Source organism: Rutidosis leptorrhynchoides, chromosome 1 (genome assembly GCF_046630445.1).
Source record: "Rutidosis leptorrhynchoides isolate AG116_Rl617_1_P2 chromosome 1, CSIRO_AGI_Rlap_v1, whole genome shotgun sequence".
Lineage (NCBI taxonomy): Eukaryota > Viridiplantae > Streptophyta > Magnoliopsida > Asterales > Asteraceae > Rutidosis > Rutidosis leptorrhynchoides.
In genome coordinates, this window is record NC_092333.1 from 216,336,194 (window position 1) to 216,352,708 (window position 16,515).

Consider the following 16,515-nt stretch of genomic DNA (forward strand, 5'->3'; position numbering starts at 1 on the left):
CCTTGGATAAGTTTGCTGTAAAAGAGGAGTAAGAAGCTAGAATCAAAAAGGTGATAGAAGTGGATGAAAGATTGGAAGTAAGTTGGTGTTCTTGGAGGGTTTTCTTGAAATGTTTTTGTATGGTTTTCTTATGGTGTTTTAGTATGGTTTTTGAAGCTAGATCTTTATGGAATTTTGCTGGGTTGTTATGGAGTTTAGAGAGTAAGAAAGAGTGTGTGTTTTTAGTTAAGAGATTGAAGTAAAAATGAATCAAAAATGATGATACATATATACTCCTAAAAATGTGATCTTTAAGGATAACATGACAAAATTCTAGTTTGTATTTTTGTAATTAGTCTTGCAATGATTCAAAAGTAATTACCTAGCTCTAAGGGCATGAATAATGGCTGGTTAGGTGGTGATTTTGATGTGTATTTACTATTAGTAAATACGTATAGGAGCTAGGTATGATACGAGTACAAATACTCTAAATATACGTATAGAAATTTTGTGAAAAATGGAATGAGGATTCAAATATAGCTATCTTTTGTGAATATACTTATATGGTTTTATGTATTTAAGTCTTTAAAAGTGATTAAATACATTACTTATACAATATATGTATAAACATTATATGTCTTAAGTATTTATGTCAAATAACGTTACGTATAGTTATCGTTTTGAAAACTTAAGTTAGTAGTTTCAAAATACACATATAACTTGTTGTTATTAATATAAAATGAGGTATTAAAACATTCCTTAATCATGTTAAATATGTATATATACATATATATACACAAACGTATAATTATCATATATTGTATGGTTCGTGATATCATCGGTCAAACTAGACGGTCAAACGTTGTGTAAAACTCTTTTCGGAAACATAAGTCTTCAACAATTTGGATTGCTTATCAAGTTGGTAATGTTTAATTTATGTAAATATCAATCTTATAAGTATAGAACGATCGAAAAAGTGCGGGTCATTACAGTACCTACCCGTTAAATAAATTTCGTCCCGAAATTTTAAAATTGTACCTATTTTGCGTCATCGAGAAACAAATGCGGATACTTTCGTTTCATCTGATCCTCTCGTTCCCAAGTAAACTCGGGACCTCTTCTAGCATTCCAACGAACCTTAACAATCGGTATATTACTCTGTTTGAGCTGTTTAACTTCACGGTCCATGATTTCGATTGGTTCTTCGACGAATTGTAGTTTCTCGTCGACATGGATTTCTTCGAGAGGAATGGTGAGGTCTTCCTTTGCAAGACACTTCTTAAGGTTTGAGACGTGAAAGGTATTATGTACTCCGGCGAGTTGTTGCGGTAACTCGAGTCGATAAGCTACCGGTCCAATGCGTTCGATGATCTTGAACGGGCCTACGTACCTTGGGTTTAGTTTACCCCTTTTGCCGAAACGTATCACACCTTTCCAAGGTGACACCTTTAGCATAACCATGTCCCCGACCTGAAACTCTAATGGTTTCCTTCGAACATCGGCGTAGCTCTTTTGGCGACTACGGGCTGTTTTCAATCTCTCCTTGATTTGCACTATCTTCTCAGTCGTTTCATGTATGATCTCGGGACCAGTTAAATGTCGATCTCCTACTTCATTCCAACAGATAGGAGATCTACACTTCCTTCCGTACAATGCTTCGAATGGCGCAGCTCCAATGCTCGCATGATAACTATTATTATACGAGAATTCTGCTAACGGTAGGTATTTATCCCATCCGTTTCCAAAATCGATCACACATGCCCTGAGCATGTCTTCGAGAGTCTGAATCGTTCTTTCACTCTGTCCATCGGTTTGTGGATGATATGCGGTACTCATATCCAACCGAGTTCCTAGTGCCTCCTGTAGTGATTGCCAAAACTTTGAGGTAAATCTACTATCACGATCGGATATAATGGAAATAGGTATTCCATGCCTTGAAACAACTTCCTTTATATACAATCGTAATAGTTTCTCCATTCTATCTGTTTCCTTTATAGGCAAGAAATGTGCAGACTTGGTGAGACGATCAACAATCACCCAAATGGTGTCGTATCCCCAGGCAGTCTTTGGTAACTTTGTGATGAAATCCATGGTAATACCATCCCATTTCCATTCTGGGATTTCTGGTTGTTGAAGTAATCCTGACGGCTTTTGATGTTCTGCTTTGACTTTAGAACAAGTTAAACACTCCCCAACATATGTTGCAACGTCTGTCTTCAAATTAGGCCACCAATAATGCGTCTTAAGATCTTGGTACATCTTTCCAACTCCAGGATGTATCGAATATCTTGTCTTATGTGCCTCGTTCAATATCAACTTCCTTAATCCACCCAACTTCGGTACCCAAATACGATTTGCAAAATATCGAATTCCATCTTCCCGCATAACGAGTTGCTTCGCATACTTCTTCATTATTTCATTTCCTATATTTTCTTTAGTAAGTGCTTCTCGTTGAACTTCTTTGATTTGTGAGTTGAGATTCATGCGGATTTTTATGTTCATCGCTCGTACTCGAATTGGTTCTCGTTCTTTTCTGCTTAAAGCATCAGCCACCACGTTTGCCTTCCCGGGATGATAACGAATTTCACAATCATAGTCGTTTATTAACTCGACCCACCTACGTTGCCTCATGTTCAATTGTTTCTGATCAAAAATATGTTGAAGGCTTTTATGATCAGTAAACACAGTGAATTTAACCCCATACAAGTAGTGTCTCCACATCTTCAATGCAAACACGACTGCTCCCAATTCTAGATCATGCGTCGTATAATTTCGCTCGTGAATCTTCAATTGTCGGGATGCGAATGCAATAACTTTCTTCCGTTGCATAAGAACACAACCAAAACCTTGTCGCGAAGCGTCACAATATATTTCAAAATCATCGTTCCCTTCTGGTAACGATAATATAGGCACCGTAGTTAACTTCTTCTTCAGTATTTGAAATGCGTTCTCCTGCTCCGAGGTCCATTCATATTTCTTCCCTTTTTGCGTTAACGCTGTCAACGGCTTAGCTATTCGGGAAAAATCTTGAATAAACCTTCTATAATAACCGGCTAAACCCAAAAATTGGCGTATCTGTGTTGGTGTCTTAGGAGTCTCCCATTTTTCAATAGCTTCAGTTTTTGCTGGATCAACCTGAATTCCTTCGCTATTAACAACATGGCCAAGAAATTGCACTTCTTTCAACCAAAAAGCACACTTAGAAAATTTAGCATATAGCTGTTCTTTTCTTAACAACTCCAATATCAATCTTAAATGCTCTTCATGCTCTTGCTCACTCTTGGAATAGATAAGAATATCATCAATGAAAACGATAACAAACTTATCTAAGTACGGACTACAAACTCGATTCATGAGGTCCATGAATACAGCTGGCGCATTTGTCAATCCAAACGGCATAACCAAAAATTCGTAATGACCATAACGTGTCCGAAAAGCAGTTTTCGGAATGTCCTCTTCTTTGACGCGTAGTTGATGATAGCCCGATCTTAAGTCGATTTTTGAATAAACACATGATCCTTGCAATTGATCAAATAAGTCATCAATTCTCGGTAGTGGATACCGATTCTTGATAGTTAACTTATTTAATTCACGATAATCTATACACATCCTGAAAGATCCATCTTTCTTCTTAACAAACAAAATTGGAGCTCCCCACGGTGAAGTACTCGGTCGTATGAATCCACGGTCCAGTAATTCTTTTAACTGACTTTGAAGTTCTTTTAACTCGGACGGTGCAAGTCTATATGGAGCACGAGCCACTGGTGCAGCTCCTGGTACTAAATCTATTTGAAATTCTACCGATCTAAATGGAGGTAATCCCGGCAATTCTTCCGGAAAAACTTCAGGAAAATCTCTTGCCACAGGCACGTCATTGATGCACTTCTCTTCCTTTTCGACTTTATTAACATGTGCTAAAATAGCGTAACATCCCTTTTCTAAACACTTCTTGGCTTTCAAACAGCTAATGAGTTTTAGCTTTGAATTACCCTTCTCTCCATAAATCATCACCGGTATTTTATCCTTACCAGGAATACGAATTGCCTTCTTAGCACAAACAACTTCCGCTCCTATTTTGGACATCCAGTCCATGCCGACTATTACATCAAAACCTCCTAATTCTACGGGTATTAAGTCGATTTTAAACGTTTCTCCGGCTAGATTTATTTCACAACCACGACAAATTTTATCGGCTTTAATTAGTTTACCATTAGCTAACTCAATCAAGTACTTAGCATCTAGAGGTAATGATGAACAATTCAATTTGGTGTAAAAATTTCTACACACATAACTTCTATCGGCGCCAGTATCAAATAAAATAGATGCTGATAAGTTATTAATGGTAAACGTACCCGTAACAAGCTCCGGGTCTTCTCGTGCCTCTCTAGCATTAATAACAAACGCTCTTCGACGTGCAGGTCCGCCATTCTGATTCGGGCACTGGCTCTTATAGTGACCTTGTTTTCCACACCCAAAACAAGTAATGTTAGCCAAAGCAGTTCTATTTGCGTTGGTGGCAGGAGTCTTGTTACCATTTGCATTTGTAACGAGAGCCTTACAATCTTCAGCAAGATGTCCCTGTCGATTGCATTTGGTGCACAACACACTACAGTAACCAAAGTGATGTTTGTGACAACGGTTGCATAAAGGACTTTGTCCTTTGTAACCAAAACCTGAACCACTACTCGCACCTTTTGTGGTTTCTTGTTTCTTATAAGGTTGTTGTTGGTTACCTCGATCATAACTTCCATTCCACTTTTTCTTGTTTCCCAATACCTTCACCTCAGTATTGAATGCTTTCTTGTCCAAAATGACCTGATCCATTAGCTCGTTCGCCATGGTTATAGCTTCATGAATTGTCTTAGGTTTCGATGCTGTAACATTTGCCTTGACCTTCTTGGGCAAACCACCTTTGTACATTTCAATCTTCCGTGCTTCGGTTGGAATCAATTCAGGACATAGTAAAACCAATTCCATGAATCACTGATTGTAGTTGGTGATTTCAGTACCAACCACCTTCAAACTTCGTAACTCATCTTCTAACTTAATAACCTCATTCCTTGGACAATACTCGGTGATTATCATCGCTTTGAATTCTTCCCATGGAGTATCATAAGCTACATCTCCTCCTACCGCCTTCACATAATTCTTCCACCATGTGAGTGTACTATCTTGTAAAGTGCACGATGCAAACTTGGTCATGTCTTTTTCATCACAACCACTGATTTTAAACACCGTCTCCATCTTTTCTATCCATCGGGTTAAACCGATCGGTCCTTCCGTTCCACTGAATGATGATGGCTTGCAAGCTTGAAACGTCTTGTAGGAGCATCCTACACGAGGATTTGGATTAACTGCAGCAGCTCTTGCAGCCTCAACCCATAACATTCTGTCGTTCACTCGCTGGTTGATGAAGTCCTCGACTTCTTGTTCCGTCATTCGATTCAATCGCGCCATTTCCTAATGAAAGAAAATAATTATTCACATGGATTATTATAGATGTAGTGTGTATTTATAGTACATTATAGCTTATTAATAATATGAACTAGGTATTATTATAAAAGCCTTTTCTTCTTATTAGCGTTTTATAATTATATCTTGGGTAGTACCTACCCGTTAATGTTCATACTTAATAGCTTAGTACAGAATCAATTACTACAATCTAAATAATACTTAACCATGGAAAATTATTGCATTTCATACTTCAATATTTTACATATGCTTATCTTACATCGAACATTAAGCAAACCACACTATTAATATTATACAAAACATTATTCGGTTCCATGGTTTGACACAGCAGCGCATCGTTTGATCTATTTTCTAGGACGTTTAGACACAAAGATTTGCTTAACGCTTATCCTAACTGTCTGCCTATATTTTGGCTGTGGGACTGAAGAACTGGATGCCGGGACAGAACGAATAGGAATAGCGGGGATAGGGGTGGTAGTGTTGAGTGGAATTGGTGCCACATCATTCTCATTAAACTCGGGATTTGGATTTTCTAATTCATTAGCCTTTCGTTTCTTTCCTAGTTCGAACTCGTCTTTTGTAATTTCCTGTATTTCTTCCTCGGGTTCACTTTCCTCCTCGGGTTCACTTTCCTCCTCGGGTTCACTTTCCTCCTCGGGTTCACTTTCCGATATTTCTATAGTTGGTTCATCCGGAAATTGTGAGTCTTCCCCAAGGATATCATTTTCGTCATCGGACAGGTTAATGACTGGAACGCCATCTGAAGATTCTGATTCGGAGTCGTTGATTGTGATAACAATTTTTGAGCTCGACATCTATCACACAACAACTAACCCATTAGTACTTATATAATATTTACATATAAATTTTAACCAACAGTGATAAGCAATGGTTTTTTTTTTTTTTTAAATCAGACCCGGTCAAAGTCCAGACTTACTAATGTATCCTAACGACTTCTTGGTTAGACACACTAATGCAGACCTGGTTCGCTAAGACCAACGCTCTGATACCACATGTCATAACCCGTCCTTAACCATAAGAACGTGTTAGATAACGTATGATTTCATTGCGAGGTATTGACCTCTATATGCGACATTTTTAAAAAGGAAAACTGCATATATTATACATTACAAACCAAACCATTATTTTTGTTACAAGCTTTAGACAATAAAAAGATGATTATCGTTTAACGATAATCTTCGACTTACAAACTTTACAAATGATAATAACAACACGATTTCTAGCATATTTTACAACACACGTCCTCGGATATGCAGTTTTATTTTTGACACAAATATGAGTACGCATGATCCTGCTTAGATTCAACATAATGCAGCGGAAGCTTTAATTATCACCTGAGAATAAACATGTTTAAAAACGTCAACATAAAGTTGGTGAGATATAGGTTTAGTGCGCAGCAATATATATATATAGACCACAAGATTTCGTATATAAACATTTCAATAAAAATATTCTAAGTGGTTGAGCACTTGGTAACCATACTTAACATTTTCACGTCGCATATTCCCTTTAATATAAAATCTTACTACACCGTACCAAGTGTAGTCACAAAACGAAGTACTGTGCAACCGTTGAATACTGGTCGTCCAGTCCGATTGGGGTTGTCAGGCCCGATAGATCTATCAACAGGATTCGCGTTTACATTACCGCTGTAAATATTAGTTACCAAGCTACAGGGAAGTATGCCAGTGGTACAACTCAACGTAGAATATATTTTTCAGTTACTTGTGTCCATAGCGTAAAACATAAAATACATGTATTCTCATCCCGAAATATTTAGAGTTTAAAAGTGGGACTATATACTCACTCTTGTCTTGATGATATATATATTTTGACTCGGTCTTCCGGTTGATATCACGAACCTATCCATATATAATATATCAATATGTTTTCATTTTAAAACAAACGTTATATATATATATACTTGTTATACTTTTAATATTTTGAATATTTCCTTAGTCCGTAGTTAGCATTTCGATGTTAGTAATTCAATTTTTAATGGTTCATTTTTAGATGTTTAATATACCCGCAATAAACAAAACCCCCAACGAAATAAATAAAACCCCATCGTATATGTATTGGTCGAGATTAATCTTGACCCATGGTACCGGTGTTGTCAAATGACGTGTTGCGTACATAAAGTACCGGTGTTGTCAAATGACGTGTTGCGTACGATCATGGGATCTTATGATTAATCTTCTCGTGTTGTTTACGGGTGATCCTGAACCATATAAAATTGAATTATAAGTACATATATATAAAATATCATGTTATCTTAGAAATATGTGATTTATATCATTTTTTTCCAATTGATCCCGTAGTTGAAATGATCTAGGATAACCAATTTTGTTTCGGTCATAGTTTCTTCGTTACAAATCCGTTTTCGTTGATTCAAATTGCCATCTTCTTGGATCGAGTTCTTCTTTAAGACTATGAACTGTAAATACCTTGGTTTGTATTCAAAATCATACGGCATAAGTGAAACATTAGTGAAACATATGAAGTTAAACATTTTTGTTACAACAAAATCATTTAATGACCATTTTTCTAAAAATACTTATACTTTGAAAAACCAAGTTTTACCTTGTTAAATTAACATATAAATAAGTTATATTACATGTCTTGAAGTATTTTAAAAGTTAAGTTAGAAGGATCTATTTAGTTTGCAAACAAGTTTGAAAACATTCAAACTATGTTCTTGTTGTTAAACTTTTGTACCACAAAATAAGATAGCTATATATATATGAATTGAATAAGGTTATGAACATAGATTCTACCTCAAGTTCCTTGGATAAGTTTGCTGTAAAAGAGGAGTAAGAAGCTAGAATCAAAAAGGTGATAGAAGTGGATGAAAGATTGGAAGTAAGTTGGTGTTCTTGGAGGGTTTTCTTGAAATGTTTTTGTATGGTTTTCTTATGGTGTTTTAGTATGGTTTTTGAAGCTAGATCTTTATGGAATTTTGCTGGGTTGTTATGGAGTTTAGAGAGTAAGAAAGAGTGTGTGTTTTTAGTTAAGAGATTGAAGTAAAAATGAATCAAAAATGATGATACATATATACTCCTAAAAATGTGATCTTTAAGGATAACATGACAAAATTCTAGTTTGTATTTTTGTAATTAGTCTTGCAATGATTCAAAAGTAATTACCTAGCTCTAAGGGCATGAATAATGGCTGGTTAGGTGGTGATTTTGATGTGTATTTACTATTAGTAAATACGTATAGGAGCTAGGTATGATACGAGTACAAATACTCTAAATATACGTATAGAAATTTTGTGAAAAATGGAATGAGGATTCAAATATAGCTATCTTTTGTGAATATACTTATATGGTTTTATGTATTTAAGTCTTTAAAAGTGATTAAATACATTACTTATACAATATATGTATAAACATTATATGTCTTAAGTATTTATGTCAAATAACGTTACGTATAGTTATCGTTTTGAAAACTTAAGTTAGTAGTTTCAAAATACACATATAACTTGTTGTTATTAATATAAAATGAGGTATTAAAACATTCCTTAATCATGTTAAATATGTATATATACATATATATACACAAACGTATAATTATCATATATTGTATGGTTCGTGATATCATCGGTCAAACTAGACGGTCAAACGTTGTGTAAAACTCTTTTCGGAAACATAAGTCTTCAACAATTTGGATTGCTTATCAAGTTGGTAATGTTTAATTTATGTAAATATCAATCTTATAAGTATAGAACGATCGAAAAAGTGCGGGTCATTACACCAAGAGTATAGTAGAAGTAAATAGATTCTTTCGGCGGAAGATGAAAAAGAAGAATGACAGATATGAAAGTTAGGAGTATATCAAGAATCAGAACTGGATGGAGCATATTAGCGAATGCTATAAAGTATGAATTGAGGGAGAAAGAATAAAAGGTGTGAGTTGTGGAAAGAAGGAAACGAAGGGGGTGGATATATAGTAAAATATCCGACAGAGCAATCAAAACAGATTATCGCATTTAATCAAGCGGATCCTAACGTCCTTAATTACCAAAGAACCAAATCTTATTACGAAGATTTTCTCTAAATTCCTTGAATTCCGAAAATCAACCGTGACTATGTCATTGGTTAAAAAGAACGTGCATTTACTCATTTCATTCTTTTGTGATAACTTCACTCATACTCTTCACAAAAATCAAATTGCTTTATCTATATTACTTGATGATAATAAAACTCTAATTTTCAACTCGTGTACGTCATGAAAACATACTTATTGTCAGCCATGACCATCTCATCCAAATTTCGGGACGAAATTTCTTTAACGGGTAGGTACTGTGACAACCCGGAAATTTCCAACCAAATTTAAACTTTATCTTTATATTATTCTGACACGATAAGCAAAGTTTGTTAAGTTGAATCTCGAGAATTTTAAACTGTGTCCATACATTCATTTAAACCTCGACCAAGTTCCAGCGATTCACGAACCATTAAATTGAACGAACATGATTATATATGTATATGTGCATATATTATAACTTGAAAACATTAACAAAGTATTAGGCGTATAATACTTTATATAAACGTATTTGTTTCAAAATATATTCTAATAGTAATCAACGGAATTAGAAGATAATATCAAATGACTGATTTATCAGATACATTGTGATATGATTACGGGTCTATGTTATGAGGTCCACTGTGATTTAAGAAATCTATTCTTTTTGACAACATTCGAAAAATGGTAAAGTGATTTATAAGTAAGAACGTGGAGTGTAAATAACTTAGATGTTGGATATCGACAAGTTAAGTAACTCGACATTTTTCATTAAGATGATTTCATACGTTTATTTAACCTTTGGACTTTATCCCATGCTTCACCAATAGACTGTAATTTAAAAACTTGAAACCTATTATGAATATATATGATTCTACTTTTCTAAAACGTTTTATGATATAACGATTTCCATTATTTTAACCTTTAACCAAAATAATTCTTAAATATATTTAGTTTTGGAAAACAAAATTATCATATTTATTTGATTTAGTTTCAAACTTATAAAAACGTTTTCAGTTTAAAAAGAACTTTATTATTAAAACGTATATAACTTTTATAAATATCTAGAACCACTTTTGACAACTCATTACTTAACCATTATGATAAAGATAACGATATTTATATTTTATTTTATTAAGTATATATAACGATTTAAATTAATATTATATATATTTATACGCGTATTATACGTACATAGTTTTATACTTTTACTATACTTAAACTTTACCTTTACTTTATTTTTACTTTACTTTAACTTTAATAATTCACTTTAATAATTTATACTTTAATAATTTACTTTAATAATTCATACTAATAATTCATACTTTAATAATTCATACTTTAATAATTCACTTTAATAATTCATACTTTAATAATTCACTTTAATAATTTAAAAATCTATTATAAATAGAATTCAATAGGTTTCATTATTTCATAGAAACTTGAAAATATTTTCTCTAAACTCTCTCAATCGATTTACATATATGTATTTACTCCGTATTATTTCAAGATATTATTAGTATACATAAAATATTACGACGGAGTGCTGTCCGAGTGATTTCGAAATTGTTTTTCGAGCGGGATAGAGCTAAGGAAATTATGGATTATAGCTATGGAGGTTATGGGTATGGTTCGGGAGTATTGCTCGTAAGTCAAACTAGTGTTTATCATCTCCGTTGCATCTACGTACTTTTTCTGCAATATTGAATCTCAATATTGATACGTGAGTACTCATAATTTAATTTTTATATATTAATAGTGTATCCCTGACTAGTGCTCGAGAATATAGGATTATGCATGCTTGTACTTTTGATATTGCCATTAGATAGGATATGTTGAATCATGAATTAGTTACGTATGCGGTTGAGATAAGGTATCAGATATGCATGTCGTTGGAAAGCTAGCGAAAAATTAAGAACTTTTCATTTAGATATCGAATGGTTTCGATGAACGGATTTGAAGTTATAGTCAATTGAATTTTTGTATTATTATTAAAAATGATTATTATTATCGTCGTTATTATCATCATCCTAGTTTTATATTATTATAACTATTATCATTATCAATAAAAGGAATTATCATTAAAAATTGTTATTTTTATTATTATTACTATCGTTATTATCGTTAAAGTTATAATTAGTATTAGTATTATTATTATCTAATTATTATTATTATTATTATTATTATTATTATTATTATTATTATTATTATCATTATTAATATATATATATATATATATATATTTATATATATATATATATATATATATATATATATATATATATATATATATATATATATATATATATATATTATATATATTATATATATCATTATTTAAAAATGGTTATTGTTATTGTTATTATTATTATTATTAATTATTATCATTAAAATAGTTATTAGTATTATCATTAATAATATCATAGTAATTATCATTATTAGTATTATTGTAATTAAAACTAATATTAGTAACACCTAATTATTTTGATTACTATTATTATCATTATTATGAACACGATATAAAAGACGATTAAAAGCTATTAAACGAAACGATTAGGAAATAATGAGTATGAGTATCATGATGAAATTAAAATATTAGAAGATATTGATTTAGATAAAATTATCGTTATTATTAATTTTATCATTACTATTATTATTAAAAGTATCGTTAGTATTAAAAACTATCATTTTAACAAAAAATATCATTTTAATAGAAATGTCATTGTTATTATAAAATATGATTATTATTATCATTTTAAATAGAATTATTATTTTAAAGTTAATATTAAAAAGTATCGTAAATATTAAAGTTATCATAATTAGAATTATCATTTTATCATAATGTCATTGTTAGTAATTATAAATATTGATATTTTTATTAATAGAATAATAATAATTATTATTACAAAATAATATAACTTTTACTTACTATTATTATAGATATTATTTTATCAAATAAATATGTGATACAAACATATTTTACTACGTGTAATAAAATTACTTTAATAATACCTATCATATTATCTTTATGATATTAAATGAACTCTATAAATTTTATTACTTAATATATATAAAAGTATATTTTATTATATAAATTTTAATATAAAATTTTATTTATTAATAAATGAATTATATTATTTACTCTAATAAATCTTTTAAAAATATTTAAAAATATAAAACGACGATATTTAAACTATATATTAATCATGTATAGATTTTGGAAATTATTTTAAGTCAAATTGACTTTTGTTGACCTTTACATATTATTCTGGAGCCTTAGGATTGTGATACACTATGACTTGACCTAATTTGTTAGACAAATATTGACCAACACATAAATATATATAATTAATTTAGGTTCGTGAATCCGAGGCCAACCTTGCACTTGATCAATGACGTTATATGTATTTTTACTACGAAATACAGTATGGTGAGTTTCATTTGCTCCCTTTTTGAATGCTTTTGCAATATATATTTTTGGGACTGAGAATACATGCACTGCTTTTATAAATGTTTTACAAAATAAGCACAAGTTCATGAAACTACATTCTACGATTGTTTTCTTATACCGGATATCTGTACTTATTATTATTATTCTTGGTAACCTAAGAATTAGTGAAAAACACTAATTGACGCGAATCCTAAAGGCAGATCTACGGGCACCAACCACCCCCATTTTCGAATAGTGGAAATGCTTTAGTACTTCGAAGGGTTCTTGTCATACATTTGAATAGTGGAATGTATGATGCCAGATATCTTAAGCGCTCTATGTTAAGGTCGGTTACCAGGCGATTCATCGTATGAATGATTTTTGCAGTTGTAATGATCCTGCACATTTAATTAAATGAAATCTTGTAGCTTATTAAATATTATGATTCTTATATAGAAATTAAACCTATGAACTCACCAACCTTTTGGTTGACACTTTAAAGCATGTTTATTCTCAGGTGTTAAAGAAATCTTCCGCTGTGCATTTGCTCATTTTAGAGATATTACTTGGAGTCATTCATGGCATATTTTGAAAGACGTTGCATTCGAGTCGTTGAAATTCATCAAGATTATTATTAAGTCAATTATAGTTGGATGTATTATGAAATGGTATGCATGCCGTCAACTTTCGTTGTAAAGAAAATTTGTCTTTTAGAAACGAATGCAATGTTTGTACAATGTATCATATAGAGGTCAAATACCTTGCGATGAAATCAACTATTGTGAATCGTTTATAATGTATTTGAACGGGTCCTTTCAGGTTATTATAAGAAAATTTAAATATGCTAAATTTTGAGAGTTAATTATTTTAAATATTTTAATACAGATAATTAAAGAATTATACGTCAATATAATGCATATGCTTTATAATAGATGTATAGATGTATAGATAAATGTTATAAATAGAATTGGTCAGAGATTCCTAAAATAAGAACTATACATTGAATGAATCGATGACGTTGACCACATTGTTAACCCTCGTTGCATATTTATTTTGACTTGCAAATAAACTATAACAATAACATTAACAAATTAACATTAACAATCATACATAAAGTCTAAAATCGGAACATAACAATTTATTACTTTCTCCGTATCAAAAAAACCGTCCACATTTCTATTTTTGTTTATCTCAAAATATTGTCTCTCTAAATAACTATTAAAATATATCATTAAAGTTTTAATTATGTCCCCCTTTAATTTTAGAAATTTAGATTTAAATATATTAATTAATTTATTAGTTACTTTTTATAACTACATTAAATGAAGGGCAAGTTAGACAATTCGTCACTATACTTTAAATTCAACAAAATGTCAAACAAGACTGTTTTTTTGAAAAGGAGGAAGTATTAATTTTTTCTAACGAAAACTTTTATAATTAGAATTGTCATTACCGTGTTTAAAAGTTTTTTACGTTATAATTATAAATATTATATTAAATGATCATTATTAAACCATACATGACTTCTAACTTAGGGCTATTGTTAGACAAATTTAGGAAAAAATATTTACTAAAAAGTCTAAAATGTACTCCGTACATCATCTCATTATTTAGTACACTGTGACGCTACCACCCCGTCACTAAATAGATAATATTTGAACCAGGTGCTGTTTCAAAGAAACTTCATGGACCCCACTTTTGTTAAGTCGCATTATTAATTCTGTTTTTCTTAAGCTTTCGCTCGAACTCATATAAAAGCATTCCATAGGGTGTTACAATATTGCTCATCGTCAATTTATTCATTTGACATTTCAACTTTAACGGGGGAAAATCATTTTCAATTAATATTAGAATATGAGATCACTTTCAAAAAGAGATGCTATTAGAGATGCTGAATCTGAGTTGAATTTGCCTCCCGGTTTTCGATTTCACCCAACCGATGAGGAACTCATTGTTCATTACCTTTGTCGTAAATCCCAGTCGAGGTCCGATAGTATGTTTAGTGTCGTTCAACCACCACCGATCATCGCTGATGTTGATCTTTACAAACACGACCCTTGGGAGCTTCCTGGTATGTTTTTCCTTTCTTTTTTACTAGAGAAAAATGATAAGGGAAACTAGACGATCTCAACCGTTGAATTCTCTGATCAATGGTTCAGATTCGTTGCATCTTAAATATACATCGTGTCATAAAATTCAGTGTCGTGAATCTAGATTGACGATCATAGTACAGCCCATATCGTTTTTGCTATTATTCGACACTTGAGGATTAAATGTCATTGCACGACTTACAACTTGTTCGGGCTTGATTAGTCCTAAATTTTTAACATTTGATTTTTGTTATAGAATTGGCTTTGTTTGGAACAAAGGAATGGTACTTTTTTACACCAAGAGATAGGAAGTATCCGAATAGTTCAAGACCAAACCGGGTTACACGGAGCGGGTACTGGAAAGCTACCGGAGCAGATAAGCCTGTTAAGTCAAAAACCGCCCCGAATGTAACTGTTGGGATCAAGAAGGCTTTGGTTTTTTACGCGGGAAAAGGTGTTTTAGGAAGTAAAACTAACTGGATAATGCATGAATATAGACTTGCATTGCCAAATCCTACCCCTTCAAAACACAATAATACATCAACTTCCAAGGTGCGTTTGGATATATTTTAGATCAATGGTTCGAGTCTATAAGTTTAGAAAGATAACATACACACTATAACAACTACAGTAATTTTTTCAAGAATGGAATATATATTGTCCATTTCTTGACTCGAACCTGTAAACTCATAGATAGAGGGGCACCTCGATTCTATTAGATCAATGGTCTTTTGCTATCTATGTCTATTTTTTTTATAGATTAAAATTAAAACGTTGACATTGATGTGATTTACTATGTGTAGTTGAACGATTGGGTATTGTGTCGTCTTTACAACAAAAAGAACAATCCAAAGGAGAAAGTCATACCGGAAAATATCAACATTATTCGTGCTGGAGATGTTGATACACAAAATGAATTACAAAAAGAGAGTAATTACAGTAACAATAGTGACAGTTTCGATTCATTTGAAAATTCGGATGGTGAGTTTAGTGGTAATTATGAAGATGACGTCATGCTTACACAAGACTTGTCACACGAGACTTTGAATACAGTCGGTACAATTGAAGAATGCAACATGCAAGTAATGAGAAATGGGTTGCAAAAAGATGATAATAATAATGATCGCGAAAATGATTGGCTTGATAGTTTAAGTTTGGAAGATTTGCATCATTATATAGAAACAATGCCTCCAAATCATGACATTGAAATGCCTTCGTTTTATAAGCCAAATTGAAATGGCTAGCTAGTGAAGAATTCAACATGAAATTTGATAAATTCAATATCTTTATGCATAATTTTTATATATTGATAAGTTGTATAATACAACTTGATATCGGTTAAAAAGTCACGTTTTCACCCTGATATTAAGGCCCAAAAACAAGAAAGATTCAAACTTTATCGGCAAGATACCCACTTCGTCGATTAGAATTGAAGAACAAGTAATTACGAAGACGGTGCAAAAAGAATTAAGAGAATCGGAGCTAAAACAAAGATTC

General features: G+C 31.9%; 1 protein-coding gene across 1 annotated transcript; it reads left to right on the forward strand.

Moving 5' to 3' along the window:
- Window positions 1–14,782: 14,782 nt before the first annotated feature.
- Window positions 14,783–16,253, forward strand: LOC139894536 (NAC domain-containing protein 67-like). Its single transcript, XM_071877878.1, has 3 exons — window positions 14,783–14,999; window positions 15,275–15,570; window positions 15,822–16,253. The coding sequence occupies exons 1-3, from the start codon at window positions 14,783–14,785 to the stop codon at window positions 16,251–16,253; spliced, it is 945 nt and encodes a 314-aa protein (XP_071733979.1).
- The last annotated feature ends 262 nt before the right edge of the window (window positions 16,254–16,515 follow it).

What these genes read in the sequence shown, in the direction of transcription:
- LOC139894536 (XM_071877878.1), top strand. Translation starts at nt 14,783, where the DNA reads ATGAGATCACTTTCAAAAAGAGATGCTATTAGAGATGCTGAATCTGAG. An exon ending in CGACCCTTGGGAGCTTCCTG is followed by an intron (nt 15,000 to 15,274) that starts GTATGTTTTTCC and finishes TTTTTGTTATAG; the next exon opens with AATTGGCTTTGTTTGGAACA. An exon ending in ATAATACATCAACTTCCAAG is followed by an intron (nt 15,571 to 15,821) that starts GTGCGTTTGGAT and finishes TACTATGTGTAG; the next exon opens with TTGAACGATTGGGTATTGTG.